Raw genomic sequence first — 22,293 nt, 5'->3', positions numbered from 1 at the left:
TCTTACTTTTTCACTCTATCAGATGAAGTGCTGTCTTACTTTTTCACTCTATCAGATGAAGTGCTGTCTTACTTTTTCACTCTATCAGATGAAGCGCTGTCTTACTTTTTCACTCTATCAGATGAAGTGCTGTCTTACTTTTTCACTCTATCAGATGAAGTGCTGTCTTACTTTTTCACTCTATCAGATGAAGTGCTGTCTTACTTTTTCACTCTATCAGATGAAATGCTGTCTTACTTTTTCACTCTATCAGATGAAGTGCTGCCTTACTTTTTCACTCTATCAGATGAAGTGCTGCCTTACTTTTTCACTCTATCAGATGAAGCGCTGTCTTACTTTTTCACTGTATCAGATGAAGTGCTGTCTTACTTTTTCACTCTATCAGATGAAGTGCTGTCTTACTTTACTTTTTCACTCTATCAGATGAAGCGCTGTCTTACTTTTTCACTCTATCAGATGAAGTGCTGTCTTACTTTTTCACTCTATCAGATGAAGTGCTGTCTTACTTTTTCACTCTATCAGATGAAGTGCTGTCTTACTTTACTTTTTCACTCTATCAGATGAAGCGCTGTCTTACTTTTTCACTCTATCAGATGAAGTGCTGTCTTACTTTTTCACTCTATCAGATGAAGTGCTGTCTTACTTTACTTTTTCACTCTATCAGATGAAGTGTTGTCTTACTTTTTCACTCTATCAGATGGAGTGCTGTCTTACTTTTTCACTCTATCAGATGGAGTACTGTCTTACTTTTTCACTCTATCAGATGGAGTGCTGTCTTACTTTTTCACTCTATCAGATGAAGTGCTGTCTTACTTTTTCACTGTATCAGATGAAGTACTGTCTTACTTTTTCCCTCTATTAGATGAAGTGCTGTCTTACTTTTTCACTCTATCAGATGAAATGCTGTCTTACTTTTTCACTCTATCAGATGAAGTGCTGTCTTACTTTTTCACTTTATCAGATGAAGGGCTGTCTTACTTTTTCACTCTATCAGATGGAGTGCTGTCTTACTTTTTCACTCTATCAGATGAAGCGCTGTCTTACTTTTTCACTCTATCAGATGAAGTGGTGTCTTATTTTTTCACTCTATCAGATGAAGTGCTGTCTTACTTTTTCACTCTATCAGATGAAGTGCTGTCTTACTTTACTTTTTCACTCTATCAGATGGAGTGTTGTCTTACTTTTTCACTCTATCAGATGAAGCGCTGTCTTACTTTTTCACTCTATCAGATGAAGTGCTGTCTTACTTTTTCACTCTATCAGATGGAGTACTGTCTTACTTTTTCACTCTATCAGATGGAGTGCTGTCTTACTTTTTCACTTTATCAGATGAAGTGGTGTCTTATTTTTTCACTCTATCAGATGAAGCGCTGTCTTACTTTTTCACTCTATCAGATGAAGTGCTGTCTTACTTTTTCACTCTATCAGATGAAGTGCTGTCTTACTTTTTCACTGTATCAGATGAAGTACTGTCTTACTTTTTCACTCTATCAGATGAAGTGCTGTCTTACTTTACTTTTTCACTCTATCAGATGGAGTGTTGTCATACTTTTTCACTCTATCAGATGAAGTGCTGTCTTACTTTTTCACTCTATCAGATGAAGTGTTGTCTTACTTTTTCACTCTATCAGATGGAGTGCTGTCTTACTTTTTCACTCTATCAGATGAAGTACTGTCTTACTTTTTCACTCTATGAGATGAAGCGCTGTCTTACTTTTTCACTCTATCAGATGAAGCGCTGTCTTACTTTTTCACTCTATCAGATGAAGTGCTGTCTTACTTTTTCACTCTATCAGATGAAGTGTGGTCTTACTTTTTCACTCTATGAGATGAAGTGCTGTCTTACTTTTTCACTCTATCAGATGAAGCGCTGTCTTACTTTTTCACTCTATCAGATGAAGTGCTGTCTTACTTTTTCACTCTATCAGATGAAATGCTGTCTTACTTTTTCACTCTATCAGATGAAGTGATGTCTTACTTTTTCACTCTATCAGATGGAGTACTGTCTGACTTTTTCACTCTATCAGATGAAGCGCTGTCTTACTTTTTCACTCTATCAGATGGAGTGCTGTCTTACTTTTTCACTCTATCAGATGAAGTGTTGCCTTACTTTTTCACTCTATCAGATGAAGTGTTGTCTTACTTTTTCACTCTATCAGATGAAGTGCTGTCTTACTTTTTCACTCTATCAGATGGAGTACTGTCTTACTTTTTCACTCTATCAGATGAAGTACTGTCTTACTTTTTCACTCTATGAGATGAAGCGCTGTCTTACTTTTTCACTCTATCAGATGAAGCGCTGTCTTACTTTTTCACTCTATCAGATGAAGTGCTGTCTTACTTTTTCACTCTATCAGATGAAATGCTGTCTTACTTTTTCACTCACTCTAGCAGATGGAGTACTGTCTTACTTTTTCACTGTATCAGATGAAGTACTGTCTTACTTTTTACTCTATCAGATGAAGTGATGTCTTACTTTTTCACTCTATCAGATGAAGTGCTGTCTTACTTTTTACTCTATCAGATGAAGTACTGTCTTACTTTTTCACTCTATCAGATGAAGCGCTGTCTTACTTTTTCACTCTATCAGATGAAGTGCTGTCTTACTTTTTCACTCTATCAGATGGAGTGCTGTCTTACTTTTTCACTCTATGAGATGAAGTGCTGTCTTACTTTTTCACTCTATCAGATGGAGTGCTGTCTTACTTTTTCACTCTATCAGATGAAGTGCTGTCTTACTTTTTACTCTATCAGATGAAGTGCTGTCTTACTTTTTCACTCTATCAGATGAAGTGCTGTCTTACTTTTTCACTCTATCAGATGAAGTGCTGTCTTACTTTTTCACTCTATCAGATGGAGTGTTGTCATACTGTTTCACTCTATCAGATGGAGTACTGTCTTACTTTTTCACTCTATCAGATGGAGTGCTGTCTTACTTTTTCACTCTATCAGATGAAGTGGTGTCTTATTTTTTCACTCTATCAGATGAAACGCTGTCTTACTTTTTCACTCTATCAGATGAAGTGCTGTCTTACTTTTTCACTCTATCAGATGAAGTGATGTCTTACTTTTTCACTCTATCAGATGAAGTGCTGTCTTACTTTTTACTCTATCAGATGAAGTACTGTCTTACTTTTTCACTCTATGAGATGAAGCGCTGTCTTACTTTTTCACTCTATCAGATGAAGCGCTTTCTTACTTTTTCACTCTATCAGATGAAGTGCTGTCTTACTTTTTCACTCTATCAGATGAAGTGCGGTCTTACTTTTTCACTCTATGAGATGAAGTGCTGTCTTACTTTTTCACTCTATCAGATGAAGCGCTGTCTTACTTTTTCACTCTATCAGATGAAGCGCTGTCTTACTTTTTCAATCTATCAGATGAAGTGCTGTCTTACTTTTTCACTCTATCAGATGAAGTGCGGTCTTACTTTTTCACTCTATCAGATGAAGTGTTAAGTCCAATATTTAACTATTGACTTCTTTTCTGAATGACTTACCGTTATAATAGACGAAGCACTTGGATCCAAATACTGAGTAATTAATGATTCTACTGGAAGCTGAACTTTATTCAAACTTTTCAATCTCTTGTTGATATGGACAAGAAGCTCCATGACCTAATGAAAATAACAAAAAAATAAAATAGAAAAGTGTCATGCACGCTATTTCATTATTTGTAAATTCATGTTTATACAGTTACAGAAACAAGAGGCTGTAATGACTCATCTGACTCTAATGAAGATAGGGAGGTGGATCTAATCAGGTTACATTTTATTGACAAACATTCAAAGGAGAAGTTTGTTATAGTTACTTTCTATCAAGTCATATATAAATAAAATATGTGAACAAAAAAAAAAGTTTTGCCAGAATCACACCTAATCAGAAATCTGCAGAGGGATCCAATCCAGAGAAGCATTAATCATGTTAATTGAAAATTAAAGGTAAAATCTGGATCATCCCATGGAACAATTACATAATTCCTCCGTGGTTACCAGATTCCCACTGCTACAAACTTTATCTTAATTACTCCTCTGGATTACGATCCTTGCAAGTTTTTTAGATCAGGATACCCTGTGTGAGAATATGATTTAGAATATTTCTAATAAGGTGTCAAACTTTCTCTATAAATAATGTTAATCAAAGCGCTGTAAGCGCTGAAGGCAGTTAACCAAAAACCAAGGTAACCGTAATTATGAAAACTGTGGCAATGTTGCCTCAAAATTAAACATTCATATATAGTTCATTCATGTTTATCTAATGATTTATTTTTTAAGGCAAATAATTTATATGTTATCAAGGTTTCAAAAGCAATGCATATATCAATGTACATTTTTTATGGTGAGTCTGCAGTGGTACAAGTTCCCAATGATTGCAGTTGTTCTACTTGGTAGTTAACCTTGGTTTTATTTGACTGCTAGAAGTTCAATTTGACTTGGTATGAACATGTAATAGTATGAATGGACTGGTTTCCCTGGAAAGAAAACTGAGTTTGTGTTCTATAGTACAAAAGTTATGCAACACGAATCAGACAAATGTTCACTACAACAGGGATCAAAAGTGAGGTCTGACTGACCTGTCCATAGTAAATGTAAATGTTATTTTGTCCCATACATATGAATATATATAATTTAGGGGTGGGGATCTCAACTGTTTTCAAGTTCTCAAACAGACAGGGGTTTTAGAGGATTTAGGGGGGCAGGGGCCCTGTCCCCCCTTTTTGAGAAAAAATTTGGTTGCTTATATAGGGAATCACTGAAGCGTGACTGGAGCGGGCCCCTCTTATGTCAGTTAGTGGGCCCCACTTATGAAAATTTCTGGATCCGCCACTGGGGGTAGGATGACCCTAGGGACTTCCCCTACATTTCATTTTATTTGTTATATTGTCTCATACATGAATATATATGGTTTAGGGGTGGGGATCTCATTGGTTTCCAAGTTCTCAAACAGGAGGGGTAGGGTGACCCCCAGGGACTCTCCCTATATTTCATTTAATTAGTTATATTGACCCATACATGAATATATATTGTTTTGGTGTGGGGATCTCGACCATTTCCAAGTTCTCAAACAGGAGGGTTGGGATGACCACAGGGACTATAATGTCTTCCCCTATATTTCATTTGATTTGTTATATTTTCCCATACATGAGTATATATGGTTTAGGGGTAAGGATCTTGACCATTTCCAAGTTCTCAAACAGGAGGGTGAAAAGTGACCTCAGGTACTCCCCTATCTTTCATTTGAATTGTTATATTGTCCCGTACATGGATATATATGGTTAAGGGGTGGCGATCTCAATGGGTTTCAAATTCTCAAACAGGAGGGGTGGGGTGACCTAAGGGACTCCCCCTATATTTCATCTGATTTGTTATATTGTCCCATACATGAATATATATGGTTTAGGGGTGGGGATCTCAACCATTTTTAAATTCTAAAACAGGAGGGGTGGGGTGACCCCTAGCGACTCTTCCTATATTTCATTTGATTTTTCATATTGTCACAAACATGAATATATATGGTTAAGGGGTGTGGATCTCGACCGTTTCCAAGTTCTCAAACAGGAGGGGGTGGGGTAACTCCAGGGACTCCCCCTATATTTCATTTTTTATTTATTATATTGTCCTATACTTGAATATATGCAGGGGCGATTCAGACGGGGGAGGGTTGCGGGCTTGCACCCCCCCCCCCCCCTTAAATTTGCAAAGCATGGGTTGTTCTCAGCTTAATAAAGAATATTCTGATAATTTTACCTCAATTTTTTTAGCCTTGCTCTGCTCGGCGAAAATTTAAGTTTGCACCCCTCCTAACCTAAAATCCTGGATCTGCCCCTCATATGGTTAAGGTGGGGAGCTCGAATGTTTCCAAGTTATCAAACAGGAGGGGGTAGAGTGGCCCAAAGAATGCCACCTATATATCATATGATTTACTTACATTAAGGAATATATAATATAGTTGCATTATTTGTGAAAATAAAGAAAGAAACTTTCAGCTACTTTAATTGACCCTTCAAAATTGAGAAAAAACAAATAACCCCTCGAAATTGCAGACAGTAATATGTTTACACTTTAAAAGCATCTCACATGCATTATCATCATTTATCATTTATAAAGAAAATTTAGACTGTGACCATGAACATGTATATTGTTAGATATACTGTTCCCAGCCAGAGACATATATACACATGTGTATATATGTCTCTGTCCCAGCTGTCACGTTGTATTGGATTTTTAAATTAAAATTTGTAAAAAAATAATTTTGAGTTTCTGAATAAAATATTTTTCTGCTTTTTCTTTCTTTTACATATACAAAAATGTATCTTTTGGTTTACAATACTAGTGTTTATATTCATTTTACCATGCATAGATGTATTTTTCACCTGTTTGGATTTCTTCTTCTTTGGTATGTATTATCCACCACTATATTGGTGCATCCCATAAATGGGTAAATGTTCATTAATGATATGTATAGTCACATTAAAGGGATTATCTTATCAATACTATTTACATAGAAATTCAATATAAATTCAATATAAACATTTGGGTTAAGAGCCTTAGAATATGTACACCCTTGATGTCTCTTGAGTTTAAAGTCAATGTTCTGAGTTTATAATCACTAATCTGAGTTTATTATCACAGTTCTAAGTTTGACAATCAATGTTCAGAGTTTATGATCAATGATCTTCCACAATGTAGGGAGAAGCACATTTTTCGTGAGCAATCCTCTATTTTAGTGAGAGTCTTTTCACTACATGACAATATTTTCTGTTTTATCAAAACACTAGGGTCAAGAATCAACTGTGTTAATAGACCAAAATCACCAACCAGACTATTCCATGAGCACGTATTTGGATTACTTATGCTGTTTATTATCACTTCCAATTCTTCTATATATGATTTTCTGTATTTAAATAGAGCGTTGCATTTTAAAATGAAATGAACTATATCCTCATCTTCATATTGACACAGTGGACAAACAGAGCTAACTTCATGTTGGTTAGATTTACTTGTGTTGGACTGGAGAACGTAAGTTCCTGTAATTAGACGAGCTTTTATACCACCACGGCGGACATCTTTAATATTGCTTTCAATTGAAGACCAAAGTTTATGAACAGTTCCAATTTTCATTTATTTTGTAAATGATCGCCAAACCCGGAATTACCCTTATCCGCTTCCGGAATCGGATCCGATTTTGTAAAATTTTGTCTTCACGGCCGCCATTGTTATGTGTTTACAATGTTGCTTTTGTCAATCAGATACGATTTTACTCGAATTTATACAATATTTGTCGGCGATTTTCTGTATAAAGCTAGCGGTTGAACAAAATGAACATCGCCGTCATGAATAATAATGATAAATATAAGTTTTTAGCTCATTTAATTGGAGACTTTGGTGAACATGGTGAAAAGGTTTGCAAAGTAATTTCTTATTTTCTTTCAAATGGAAGGCGACTACGTCGGGCGTAGCTAGAAACCAACTATCCTAGTCGAAATTCCGCTTGCAAAAGTGAAGGTCTCGGACCACCGCTAATTTGCACACCTGCCTCCAAATTGAAAAGCTACGAAAATTTCTTTTTCTAATTTGAAATTGCCGCCAACAGCATGAACAGTTGAACTTATATAATAGACTACTGACGTAGTTGTACTACGTATTGATGACAAACAATATTCCTACGACTTTACTTGTCTTAAGAGATTTTCGGCGATTAAATATTTCATACAATTGTTCTTTGACATCTTAGCTAAAAGCACAAGTCATAATGAACTACACAAGGATTCTTGATAAGCACTACTTCCTATGTGTAACTATAAAACTTTTGGATAAATCGACGATCATTTGAGGTTTTTCTGGTCATTTTTTTTGTAATCCAGAATAAAAAGTATTAAAAAAGTGTTCAATTAGTTATATATAACATAGCAGCAAGCTAGATAATAACAATGGCAAGTATTTCAGGATTTATTGGGTAGAACACAAATCTAGGGTGCTCGCATAATGCAGCTTAACTGCATAAAAATTAAATTGAGAATGGAAATGGGGAATATGTCAAAGAGACAACAATCCGACCAAAGAACAGAAAACATTTGAAAGGTCACCAATGGGTCTTCAATATAGCATGAAAATTAGTGTTTTATATTGTATGGTTACATCTACATTTGTACATCTACAAATATTTGACCTTACCAGTTACAGAACTTGCATTATACTAACCAATATTTCATTCTTTGAAGACAAACTCAATGAATGGCTTATAATATTTAATAAAGAACCAATCAGTCCATTACAGCAAGATAGAACCATTCAATAAACAATTGAAGTATCTAACATGACATTTGCATGAAGGTTACTGCAAATCTTGGATAGTATAAATAATTTTAAATTTGTCAATTTAGTGTAATTTGAGCATAGCATGTTCACTCACTTTACTACATATACATGTATATCTTCATTATCTGGATTGTTAACTGTAGATGTCCTAGGGCTAGGGTGTTTAATTATGTCAATGGGTAACTATCTCAGTGTTGTAGTTTACCATACACACATTTATAACTTTGAATGATATAATTCTATTAATAGACACTGACCTTCTTCCTAACTGCCTCATCCCCACTGTTTAACTTAAGTATTACTGGAGTTAAAAATTTAGCTAAAGCTGTCTGAAGCTGGTCATCTGTTTCTGCTGATCCTATTCTCAAAAACACTCTCTCAATCAAACCTGAATTCAGATGCATGAAATTCATTTGTCAATAGATACTTACAGTTAGATATTTTTGATTAATATGATATAAAGTAACAATCAGGTAATTTGGTATGATAGCCATTGAGACAACTGTCAAAACTAGAGGCTCTAAAGAGCCTGTGTCGCTCACCTTGGTCTATGTGCATATTAAACAAAGGACACAAATGGATTCATGACAAAATTGTATTTTGGTGATGGTGATGTGTTTGAAGTTCTTACTTTACTGAACGATTTTGCTTCTTACAATTATATCTATCATGAACTTTGCCCATTAGTAACAGAGAACTATATTTGGTAAAAATTTACATAAATTTACCAAATTAATGAAAATTGTTAAAAATTGACTATAAAGGGCAATAACTCCTTAAGGGGTCAATTGACCATTTAGGTCATGTTGACTTATTTGTAGATCTTACTTTGCTGAACATTATTGCTGTTTACAGTTTATCTCTAACTATAATAATATTCAAGATAATAACCAAAAACAGCAAAATTTCTTCAAAATTACCAATTCAGGGGCAGCAACCCAACAACCGATTGACCGATTCATCTGAAAATTTCAGGGCAGATAGTTCTTGACCTGATAAACATTTTTATCCCCTGTCAGATTTCCTCAAAATGCTTTGGTTTTTGAGTTATAAGCCAAAAACTGCATTTTACCCCTATGTTCTATTTTTAGCGGTGGCGGCCATCTTGGTTGGTTGACCAGGTCAAGCCACACATTTTTTAAACTAGATACCCCAAAGATGATTGTGGCCAAGTTTGGATTAATTTGGCCAAGTAGTTTCAGAGGAGAAGATTTTTGTAAAAGATAACTTTAATTTACGAAAAATGGTTAAAAATTGACTATAAAGGGCAATAACTCCTAAACGGTTCAACTGACCATTTTGGTCATGTTGACTTATTTGTAGATCTTACTTTGCTGAACATTATTGCTGTTTACAGTTTATCTCTATCTATAATAATATTCAAGATAATAACCAAAAACAGTAAAATTTCCTCAAAATTACCAATTCAGGGGCAGCAACCCAACAACCGATTGACCGATTCATCTGAAAATTTTAGAGCAGATAGATCTTGACCTGATAAACATTTTTATCCCCTGTCAGATTTCCTCAAAATGCTTTGGTTTTTGAGTTATAAGCCAAAAACTGCATTTTACCCCTTTGTTCTATTTTTAGCCATGGCGGCCATCTTGGTTGGTTGACCAGGTCACGCCACACATTTTTTAAACTAGATACCCCAAAGATGATTGTGGCCAAGTTTGGATTAATTTGGCCAAGTAGTTTCAGAGGAGAAGATTTTTGTAAAAGATTACTTTAATTAACGAAAAATGGTTAAAAATTGACTATAAAGGGCAATAACTCCTAAACGGGTCAACTGACCATTTTGGTCATGTTGACTTATTTGTAGATCTTACTTTGCTGAACATTATTGCTGTTTACAGTTTATCTCTAACTATAATAATATTCAAGATAATAACCAAAAACAGCAAAATTTCTTCAAAATTACCAATTCAGGGGCAGCAACCCAACAACCGATTGACCGATTCATCTGAAAATTTCAGGGCAGATAGATCTTGACCTGATAAACATTTTTACCCCATGTCAGATTTGCTCTAAATGCTTTGGTTTTTGAGTTATAAGCCAAAAACTGCATTTTACCCCTATGTTCTATTTTTAGCCGTGGCGGCCATCTTGGTTGGTTGACCGGGTCACGCCACACATTTTTTAAACTAGATACCCCAATGATGATTGTGGCCAAGTTTGGTTTGATTTGGCCCAGTAGTTCCAGAGGAGAAGATTTTTGTAAAAGTTAACGATGACGGACGACGACGGACGACGGACGCCAAGTGATGAGAAAAGCTCACTTGGCCCTTCGGGCCAGGTGAGCTAAAAATATGATTTTTATTCTTCATATTAATCAAAATTTTATGAATATTGACTTCTTTAAGTGAATATTTTACCTGTGAGAAAAAATGGTTCAGTCAGATCACATTTGTAGATTCTTAGAATTTTTGTTATTGTCAAAGATGATGTAACTTAAATGTAGGACTTTTCAAAGTCATTTGAAGTGTTTTCATCTTGTTTTAAGAAATATATATTGACCTTATCAAGTTTGTCATTTTCTAACTTAGACAAGTCCAAAATTGAAAATACATTTTTATCATAATGAAAATTTCTGAAGAAACAAAAAAAGACTTATGGTCTCTGCTTAAGAGTTCATATTTTTGTAGACTTATAAATGGTCTCTGCTTGAGAGTTCATATTTTTGTAGACTTATAAATGGTCTCTGCTTGAGAGTTCATATTTTTGTAGACTTATAAATGGTCTCTGCTTGAGAGTTCATATGTTTGTAGACTTATGGTCTCTGCTTGAGAGTTCATATTTTTGTAGACTTATAAATGGTCTCTGCTTGAGAGTTCATATGTTTGTAGACTTATGGTCTCTGCTTGAGAGTTCATATGTTTGTAGACTTATGGTCTCTGCTTGAGAGTTCATATTTTTGTAGACTTATGGTCTCTGCTTGAGAGTTCATATGTTTGTAGACTTATGGTCTCTGCTTGAGAGTTCATATTTTTGTAGACTTATGGTCTCTGCTTGAGAGTTCATATTTTTGTAGACTTATGGTCTCTGCTTGAGAGTTCATATGTTTGTAGACTTATGGTCTCTGCTTGAGAGTTCATATTTTTGTAGACTTATAAATGGTCTCTGCTTGAGAGTTCATATGTTTGTAGACTTACGGTCTCTGCTTGAGAGTTCATATGTTTGTAGACTTATGGTCTCTGCTTGAGAGTTCATATTTTTGTAGACTTATGGTCTCTGCTTGAGAGTTCATATGTTTGTAGACTTATGATCTCTGCTTGAGAGTTCATATTTTTGTAGACTTATGGTCTCTGCTTGAGAGTTCATATTTTTGTAGACTTATGGTCTCTGCTTGAGAGTTCATATGTTTGTAGACTTATGGTCTCTGCTTGAGAGTTCATATTTTTGTAGACTTATAAATGGTCTCTGCTTGAGAGTTCATATGTTTGTAGACTTATGGTCTCTGCTTGAGAGTTCATATGTTTGTAGACTTATGGTCTCTGCTTGAGAGTTCATATTTTTGTAGACTTATGGTCTCTGCTTGAGAGTTCATATGTTTGTAGACTTATGGTCTCTGCTTGAGAGTTCATATTTTTGTAGACTTATGGTCTCTGCTTGAGAGTTCATATTTTTGTAGACTTATGGTCTCTGCTTGAGAGTTCATATGTTTGTAGACTTATGGTCTCTGCTTGAGAGTTCATATTTTTGTAGACTTATAAATGGTCTCTGCTTGAGAGTTCATATTTTTGTAGACTTATAAATGGTCTCTGCTTGAGAGTTCATGTTTGTAGACTTATGGTCTCTGCTTGAGAGTTCATATTTTTGTAGACTTATGGTCTCTGCTTGAGAGTTCATATGTTTGTAGACTTATAAATGGTCTCTGCTTAAGAGTTCATATTTTTGTAGACTTATAAATGGTCTCTGCTTAAGAGTTCATATTTTTGTAGACTTATAAATGGTCTCTGCTTGAGAGTTCATATTTTTGTAGACTTATAAATGGTCTCTGCTTGAGAGTTCATATTTTTGTAGACTTATAAATGGTCTCTGCTTAAGAGTTCATATTTTTGTAGACTTATAAATGGTCTCTGCTTGAGAGTTCATATTTTTGTAGACTTATGGTCTCTGCTTAAGAGTTCATATTTTTGTAGACTTATGGTCTCTGCTTAAGAGTTCATATTTTTGTAGACTTATGGTCTCTGCTTGAGAGTTCATATGTTTGTAGACTTATGGTCTCTGCTTGAGAGTTCATATGTTTGTAGACTTATGGTCTCTGCTTGAGAGTTCATATGTTTGTAGACTTATGGTCTCTGCTTGAGAGTTCATATGTTTGTAGACTTATGGTCTCTGCTTGAGAGTTCATATTTTTGTAGACTTATAAATGGTCTCTGCTTGAGAGTTCATATGTTTGTAGACTTATGGTCTCTGCTTGAGAGTTCATATGTTTGTAGACTTATGGTCTCTGCTTGAGAGTTCATATTTTTGTAGACTTATGGTCTCTGCTTGAGAGTTCATATGTTTGTAGACTTATGGTCTCTGCTTGAGAGTTCATATTTTTGTAGACTTATGGTCTCTGCTTGAGAGTTCATATTTTTGTATCATTTTAACATCATTAGAGTCATTCAATGGACAAAATATTTTTACATTGGATAAAGCATTTGACATTTTAAATTCTAGTTGCTTTGTGCACTTAATGTTTAATGTTATAAGCACTAAAGACATCTGAAAGAATAATTTTGTTGTTGTTGTCTTGTTCATGATAAAATATGTTGAGTGCTGAAAATTTTCAGAAGACTTCATATTGAATTCAAACTAAGAAACAGAAAGAAATGAAGAACTTATCATGAAAGCATGTGCCTCATACATGTACATTGAAAAAATACACCTGCTCTGGAAGGATACGCAAATCCTTCTCCCTGGTCAATATGTAGAACCTGTATATGGCTCCAATAAGTATAAACCTGATGATAAATCTAATTTGATAGGAAAATTAGACAAAATTATGGTAACTATAATAGGAACCTACATATCCGTCCCCTTCTGATTGATTGATTTTGCTAATTTTAGACTTTTTCGTGGCGGTTAGTTTCTATGGTAGGAGGAAGCCAGAGTGCCTTGAGAAAACAACTAAGCTTTGATTGGAAGACTGACAATCCTAGTCAATTAAGATTGGAGTTGAGGAATCCGGGTCTGTTCACGCTTTTTTGTGTGTTGAATAAATCTTAATCATGTTTTGGATTGTGTATTGTTAAAAAAAATTAATCATGCAGTTTCTAAATAAAGTGAGATTCTGTCAAATTTTTTTGTTGTTGTTTTGAATAACTCTTAATCATGTTTTGGTTAGTGTATTGCTATAACTTTATATCATTAATGTTTCAAAATAAAGTGAGATTCTGACGGTTTTTTTTTCAAGCTGTCACAGTAAAAACTATTATCTTTTGTGTTTTTCATTTAAAATCTTCAATTTATAATCATACCAAGCTTAATACATGCAGTATTTACATCAAAGCAATTTAAACAACAATCATGATTTTCTAATTATTCAACTAGAATTTGCTTTATAATACAGTATTGTTCAACTCGTCTGATGTGTTTAAGCCTTTGATTTTGCCATTTAATAAGGGATCTTACGTTTTGAATTTTCCTTGACGTTCGGTATTTTTTCCTTGTTTTAGCCATTACAATTTTTATTTACACTTAGAAAAACATAAAAATCACTCTAACATAGAAAAAAATCTAAGATTTTGTCCGTTTTTCTCTCTTTTTCTAGTAGAAGAGTTTGGGTCGTATTTTGTAATTAATTAAGATTAAAATTAGAAAAATAGCATACTACTTTCGTCTGTCATCCTGCCGAAATTTAAATGACTGGTACCGACATTCTGTAGTTATTAACTTGCTTGCTCTACGTGTAAGACAGAACCAGTAAATTAATTGATTTTTGGTAAGAGTATTTACGACAATATAAACTAAACAAAAACATAAAAATGTTTTGTTTTCTATCATGAAAAATGTTTTTAATAACTTTTATATATGTATTGAATATGTTAAAAAATAATATTATAATCTATCGATTAGAGAAAAGAATCCGTTTATAAATTTTACGACAATATAAATCAGCTGACTTACTGTCAAACACCTATCACTATCAAACCTTAAAAAAACTTCCTTTTTAGATAATGTCAGCACCTACAAACTCCAATGACGAGTCAGAAAAGTTTTCAGATTTCTCCAACTGAAAGAGATTCAGAAAATTATAGCGAAGAAGAAGAAATTCGCACAAGAGCAATCTCAGAAAAGTTGAAAAAAGTTCAAGGTATAGATATGTAATTTCAATTCTGTCATTCATGTCATTTGCCTGCACACAATTAGGGAAATTTCCTTTAAATGATCCTCAACAGTGCAAGGAGTTGACTGATTCTCAGTAACTTCAAGTTAGATTACACAAAATTTGAAAACCATAACATGTGATAGTATAAATATTTATCATTTGTCATAAGGTATCTGAAAGTGAAAATAAGGGATTTTAGTACACATTTTCCTTATCATTTCAACAACCGTTTGTTAAATTTCTACTTCAGAAATATGATAACAGGTTAGTAAAAAAAAAGTTATGTGAAGAATAAAAGTAGATGTTAAACATAAACATGTTAAAGGAAGCAAGTTAACTCGTACCACGTCAACTTGTACAAAATGAGCCATTAAAAGTCGACTTGTACCAATGTAAATTTGTAAAACGACAGATTGTAGATCCATGAAAGTGCATATATGTACATGTACATGTACATGTGCAGATGTAGTCCAAATAATTATGACGTCTTGAAAGGCTATTATAATTTTTTTCTTTGACGCCTTACTAAGTCCAAATAATTATGACGTCTTGAAAGGCTATTATAATTTTTTTCTTTGACGCCTTACTTCGCAAATAATTATGACGTCTTGAAAGGCTATTATAATTTTTTTCTTTGACGCCTTACTTCGAAGTAAGGCGTCAAAGAAAAAAATTATAATAGCCTTTCAAGACGTCATAATTATTTGGACTAGTGCAGATGCGCTCTTTGACTTTGGCATTTTCAAAATGGTTGCATTGCTGTTACCCTAGCTGGCATTGGGGAAAGGGTGCCACTGTCAGTTATTGCTGGCAATTACAAATCTAGAATTAAGTTTGCTTTTAGTTTACTGATAACAAAATCATTATTAAAACCAATAAAAACGTTCATCAAAGATCTAATAACAGTGTTGAATTAGTAGCCTTTCAGAATAAGTTTATTTGAAAGATTGATAAATTTACTACGATCATTTCTAAGTTTCCAGGCAGGATAAACAATATATCCTTAAAATTTAGGATGTGGTGTTTTGTCTGATGTAAGTTTTCTATAGGTACAATCGAACTTCAAAACCAAAGAATTTAGTTAAATTTTCAAGTAAATTCTGGTACCGAAATCCTTGACTAAATAATTTTCCAAATCTTAAACATCATAAGACAAGACCAAAATAACAATAAACATAAAACCAACAAAGTTTTTTTTCACAATATAATACAAATTACCTGTTTTGAAATAAAAATACTTACCGGTATAACCTTTTCAAACAATTTGTTCTGCAACTACTGTACATTCATATTCATTTATTTTGTATACAGTCCCATTACCTTGATATTAGATGTATCTATAACACTCCCATTACAATATATATATATGTAGATTCTAATGTGAGATGGGTGATTGTCTATTATTTAAGGATGTAATGTACCCTTTATTTTGGTTTATTTCAGTTGTTAAATTGCTACCATTTATCTATATTATTCTATGTTATATAGCATTTTCTTTTATACATATTATTCATTAAGATATTTTTAGGCAGTTAAGCTGCCTTATGCGAGCGCCCTGGATTTGTGTGCTACCCAATAAATGCTGAAATACGTGCCTTTGTTATCATCTAGCTGGCTACTATGTTATTTATAACTTATTGGACAGTTTTTTCATACTTTTCATTCTGGATTACAAAAAATATGACCAGAAAAACCTTAAATGATCGTCGATTTTCCCAAAAGTTTTGAAGTTGCACATAGGAAGTAGAGCACATTAGGAATCCTTATGTAGTTTATTATCCCCTGAGCTTTTGGCTAAGATGTCAAAGAACAAATGTATGAAATATTTAATCGCCGAAAATCTCTAAAGACAAGTAGTTAAAATGTCCCAAATTACAAAAGTCGTAGGAATATTGTTTGTCATCAATACGTAGTCAGTGCTCTAGCTAGAAATCAAAAGGGGCAGGGTGCCAGTGGAGGGCAGGGCACTTTTTATGATAAGAAAAGGCACTGCTAATTTTTTTGTCTACGTTTCTGTGTGTATCACGAGTTAACGAATCTCTTTTTTTTTTTACTGTATATGTTTTTTTTTTTAAATAAAGATGCTTTTCAACTATAGTCTTTATTTCATTGTTTGTGTAGTTATGACTGATATAGTACATCTTCATCAACATATTGTGTTTTTACAGTTCATCTTCACTCTACCCATTATCAAAGAATATGTGTTTTCTTTTTTTTTCTTTTTTTTATCTATATAGGAATTATAGCTTTGAATACATCATTTGTTAACAAACAAAGAGCATTACTAATTTAACAATGTTTAGAACATGGATTGCTAAAAGTATAATTATCAAGTAGAAATTGCAATATATATTTTTTAATATGTTCAAAGACAGTTAATATCTTTAAAGTAACATTATTATGTTATTATATATTCAATTGGTAATTTATTCCTTTTTTTGGTACTAGATAATATTTTTAGAGCACAAATTTGTAATAAGCTAAAACAGGGGAAGTAACTCCAAAATCAATTTCCACCACGTTTGGGTTAATTATAAACTGTGCTTGTCGCTAACAAGTTGAGATGGAAGGCATTTCTGTAAAGGCATAGTTTTATTTTGATGACTCATACCTACCAACTGTCACTATTTGCGGGGGATTTCCCCCATGGAGGCTTCCAAATGAAAATTTCGAAAGAGCAAATTTTGTCCATTATCTTAAACAAAACATTAATTTTACAATGGCAATGGGCTTGTTAAAGTATGAAGAAGCAAAAAAAAAACACATTGAAATGTATCTGAAGGCCCCCTTGAAGGTTTTAAAGGACTATAAGTGCGATTTTGCATATAAAACCCCCATGGGTATTTTGAAAAGTTGGCAGGTATGATGACTTAAATTCAATTCTAAAGTCATGAAGGTCTTCCTTTATATACGCTCTTCCATTGTGACTTGGAGATCAAAAATGCCGACCCAAGCTAAACTCGCTGACACATTCATGAAAAGTATGACAAAAAGATACATTGTCCTAATTAAATTACCTAGTTATTAACACCTTTGAAGTCTTTATCATTGTAACAAAATTTTACCAAAACGGCACAAGATAATTTTGGAAAAAGACGTCAGGGCAGAAGGGCGCGGATGAAGGCACCCAGGGCGCAGCTGAGGGCACCCAGGGCGCAGCGCCCTTCTATTTTGGGCTAGCGAGACCACTGCGTAGTCAACTACGTATATATACGTCAGTAGTCTATTAATATAAGTTCAACTGATCACGCCGTTGGCGGCAATTTTGAATTAGAAGACGAAATTTTCGTATCTTTTCAATTTGGACGCATGGGTTCAAATTAGCGGTGGTCCGAGGTCTGCGACCTTCCACTTTTGCAAGTCGGACTTTTTACTTGGTTACTAGCTACGCCCGACGGACCTTGAAAGAAAATAAAAAAAATAACTTTGCAAACATTTTTACCGAAGTTTCCTAATAAACGATCTCAAACTTATTTTCATCATTACCATTCATGACAGCGATGTTCAATTTGTTCAACCGCTAGCTTTATACAGAAAATCGCCGATAAATAATGTGTAAATCCGAGTAAAATCGTATCTCACTATCTGTCAAAAACAACATTGAAAACAAAATGGCTGCCGCGAGATTACAATATCGGATGCGATTCCGGAAGTGGATAAGGGTAATCCCGGGTTTTGGCTATCAACTAAAAGAATCCAGACAGGTGAAAATACATCTATGCCTGGTAAATAAATATAAACACTAGAATTTAAAACCAAAAGATATATGTAAAAGAAAGAAAAAGCAGAAAATGTTTTGTACACCAATTTTAATGTCAAAATCCAATACAATGTGACAGCTGGGAACAGTTTATCTAACAATATATATGTTCCTGGAAACAGTATAATTTTTTTTATCAGTGATAAATGTTGGTAATGAATGTTAAATGCTTTTCAAGTTAAACATATTACTGCAATTTCAAGGGGTATTTTTTTCTTCACAATTTTGATAGGTCAGATAAAATAGCTGGAAGTTTCTTATATAAAAAAAAAAGATGTGGTATGATTGCCAATGAGACAGCTATCCACAAGAGACCAAAAAGACCAAAACTTGGTAATGGTCAAGATCCTCACCCCTAAACCATATATATTTATGTATGGGACAATATAACAAATCATATGAAATATAGGTGGAGTTCGTTGGGCCACTCTGACTACCCCTTTCTGTTTGAGAATTTATAACGGTCGAGATCCACAATCTTAAACAATATATATGTATGTATGGGACAATATTAAAAATCAAATGAATTATAAGGGGGTCCCTATGGTCACTGTACACCCTCCTGTTTGAGAACTTGGAAAAATTCGAGATCATCGTCTCTTAACCATATAAATGATATATACTCATGTATAAGACTATATATATAACAAATCAAATGAAATATAGGGGAAGTCCCTGTGGTCACCCTACCCCTCATGTTTAAGAACTTTGAAACAGTTGGGATCCCCAACTCTAAATTAAATGAAATATAGGGGGAGTCCCTGCAGTCACCTGATTGAGAAATTGGAAACAGTCGAGATCCCCACCTTTAAATTAAACCATATATATTCATGTATGAGAACTAATCAAATGAAATATAGGGAGAGTCCTTAGGGTCACCCTACCAACTCCTGTTTGATAACTTAGAAACAGATGAGATCCCCACCCCTCAACCATACATATTCATGTGTTGGACAATATAACAAATCAAATGAAATATAGGGGAAGTCACTGGGGTCCCCCACCCCCTCCTGTTTGAAAACTTGATAACGGTCGAGATCCCCACCCATAAACCATATATATTCATGTATGGGACAATATAAAAAATCAAATGAAAAATAGGGGTAGTCCCTAGGGTCACCCCACACCCTCTTGTGTGTGTTTTGAGAACTTGTAAAAGATTGAGATACCAACACCTAAACCATATTCCTTCCTGTTTGTCATTTCAAAAAAGATTGAATGACATACACGGTCAATCTCATAGGCGACATATATGCATATCACTTTGCAAGACCCTAACACCTGTCATTATATTCCAAACTGAGACATCATGGACTTGGGGCGAAGGTGGGAGTCATTTACATTTACTATGGACAGGTCAGTCAGACCTCACCATTGATCCCTGTAGTAGTAAACATTTGTCTGATTTGTGTCTCATAACTTTTGTACTGTACAACACAAACTCCGTTTTCTTTCCAGGGAAGCAAGTCCATTCATACTTTTACAAGCTCGTACTAAAGTCAACTTGAACTACTAACAGTCAACTAATACGAACAATTAGGATCAACTAGAAGAACTGCAATCATTGCAAATTTGTACCACTGCTGAATCATGAAAGACTCATGACCATTTGTGGTCATTTGCGTTGCTATTGAAAACCTTGATAAAATATGAATTATTTGCCTTAATGATTAATTCATTAAATGAACATAAATGTACAATTATATATGAATTTTAATGTTTGTTCTTTTAAATCTTTAAAAAAAAAAGTTGAATCAACATTGCCACAGTTTTCATAATTAACCGGATTTTTGTGACAAAAGTGTCGGTTATTGATTTGGGGATGTACGGCGGTCGGTCGGGCGGCCGGGCGGCACCAAATGTTGTCCGTGCATTTTCTCATGAACCGTGCATCCAAAGCTTTTAAAATTTTAATATGTTGTTACTGACAACAAAATGAAGGTCAAGTTCAAGAATGACGATTTTTACTTTTACCGTTAAGGAGTTATGGTTCTTGAAAGATTGAAAAATGGCGTTTCCAGTCGTGTCCGTGCATTTACGCATGAACTGTTCAACCAAAGCTTCCCAAATTTTAATATGTTGTTACTGATGAAAAAATGGAGGTCAAGTTCAAGAATGACGATTTTGACTTTTACCGTTCAGGAGTTATGGTTCTTGAAAGATTGAAAAATGGCGTTTCCAGTCGTGTCCGTGCATTTACGCATGAACTGTTCAATCAAAGCTTCTCAAATTTTAATATGTTGTTAAAAAAAGAGGGACGAAAGATACCAAAGGGACAGTCAAACTCATAAATCTAAAACAAACTGACAACGCCATGGCTAAAAATAAAAAAGACAAACAGAAAAACAATAGTACACACGACACAACATAGAAAACTAAAGAATAAACAACACGTTACTGATGACAAAATGGAGGTCAAATTCAAGAATGACGATTTTGACTTTTACCGTTCAGGAGTTATGGTTCTTGAAAGATTGAAAAATGGCGTTTCCAGTCGTGTCCGTGCATTTACTCATGAACTGTTCAACCAAAGCTTTTCAAATTTTAATATGTTGTTACTGATGACAAAATGGAGGTCAAGTTCAATAATGTCGATTTTGACTTTTACCGTTCAGGAGTTATGGTTCTTGAAAGATAAAAAAAATGGCGTTTCCATTCATGTTGTTGCATTTACTCATGAATCATTCAACCTAAGCTCTTTCAAATTTTAATATGTTGATACTGATGATAAAATGCAGGTCAAATTTGATATTGACGTTTTTCACTTTCACCGTTCATCAGTTATGGTTATTGTGATATTGCCAGGAGACAAATAAATGTTAATAAATCCGGTTTGCTGTCGTTGTGACAGCCTCTTGTTATGTTTGCCTTGGTTTTTGGTTAACTGCCTACAGTGCTTACAGCGCTTTGATTTTCTTTACAGAAATGACAGACTTTCCCGGAGAAAGGTTAACACCTGATAATGATGAGAATCCAGTTAGTTATCAGAAACAAGAAAATAATGAAAATCAAAGTATTAATTCTCCGCCAGAAAATAATGAAAATATTGGACAGTCTCGGCATGGTCCAAATCCATCAAAACCTCTATTACGATCTCCTTCTACACCATATCTGGAGGATAAGCTCAGAAGAGAGCTGAAGTTTTTTTTTATGGGACCACATGAAAAAATAGTAGCCAGGAAAAAATTTCCTTGGAAACTTACATTACAGATAGTGAAAGTTATTATTGTGACAGTACAGGTTGGTGTATCTTCATTTATAACTTCATGAACAAATAGAATAGCAAGAAAATGTCTGTGGAAACTAACATTATTAACTAAAAAGGTTATGCCACATGTAGGTGCATTTCTTGGTGCTTGAACTAGTTGAAGATTGAACAACATAATATAAACATTGCAAACTGAAAAAGGCTCATCATATTGACATGGAGATAAAAAAAACTAACAAAAAAACCTAAGACCATGAAGACTGTCACTCAAAGTACTGTTCTAAGATTATTCACTGTTTTTTATGGCCCGCAAGGAAGTTGTTGGTGCCATATAGTTTTACCCTTATCCGAAATTCCGTATTTCCGTAATTCCCTATTTCCATAATTCCGAAATTCAGTAATTCCATCATTCTGTCATTCCCCAACAAACCATGCCATTATACAGAGTTTTTTTCTAAACGTCTTCAGATATTGGGCTGATTTTTGGTATGTGAGTTAACCATGATGAGTTACAGATCAAGTTTAAGTTTTGTTCCGCTCTGCCAATTTTTGCCGAAATTATGGGCTTTGGACTTTGATAAATTGTTGAAAATCACAGTTATACAGACTTTTTTTCTAAACTCTTTCAGATATTGAGAGGATTTTTGGTATGTGATTTAACCATGATGAGTAACACATCAATTTTA

At 34.1% G+C, this 22,293-nt stretch overlaps 2 protein-coding genes across 3 annotated transcripts in view; one reads left to right on the top strand and one right to left on the bottom strand.

The window, feature by feature from the left end:
- The window catches only part of LOC143059553 (proteasome adapter and scaffold protein ECM29-like), a 118,281-nt gene extending 104,044 nt beyond the window's left edge, over positions 1–14,237 (bottom strand). The window contains exons 1-3 of one of the 2 annotated variants that reach the window (XM_076233082.1): positions 14,142–14,237; positions 8,575–8,705; positions 3,500–3,616 (exon numbers count right to left, since the gene is read on the bottom strand). In XM_076233082.1, the coding sequence (XP_076089197.1) occupies positions 3,500–3,616; positions 8,575–8,705; positions 14,142–14,157 (264 nt within the window). In that variant the 5' untranslated portion in view covers positions 14,158–14,237. The remainder of the gene's footprint in view (positions 1–3,499; positions 3,617–8,574; positions 8,706–14,141) is intronic. The other variant, XM_076233076.1, reaches the window with a different exon arrangement.
- A 187-nt stretch (positions 14,238–14,424) lies between these two features.
- LOC143059535 (mucolipin-3-like) overlaps positions 14,425–22,293 on the top strand; it is a 55,643-nt gene continuing 47,774 nt past the window's right edge. Inside the window, exons 1-2 of the mRNA XM_076233056.1 lie at positions 14,425–14,624; positions 21,323–21,639. Of these exons, the coding sequence (XP_076089171.1) occupies positions 14,510–14,624; positions 21,323–21,639 (432 nt within the window). The 5' untranslated portion in view covers positions 14,425–14,509. The remainder of the gene's footprint in view (positions 14,625–21,322; positions 21,640–22,293) is intronic.

The sequence above is a fragment of the Mytilus galloprovincialis genome, chromosome 1 (genome assembly GCF_965363235.1).
Source record: "Mytilus galloprovincialis chromosome 1, xbMytGall1.hap1.1, whole genome shotgun sequence".
Classification (NCBI taxonomy): domain Eukaryota; kingdom Metazoa; phylum Mollusca; class Bivalvia; order Mytilida; family Mytilidae; genus Mytilus; species Mytilus galloprovincialis.
Note: the sequence above shows the minus strand (reverse complement) of the source record. Positions and strands in the feature narration are given on the sequence as shown.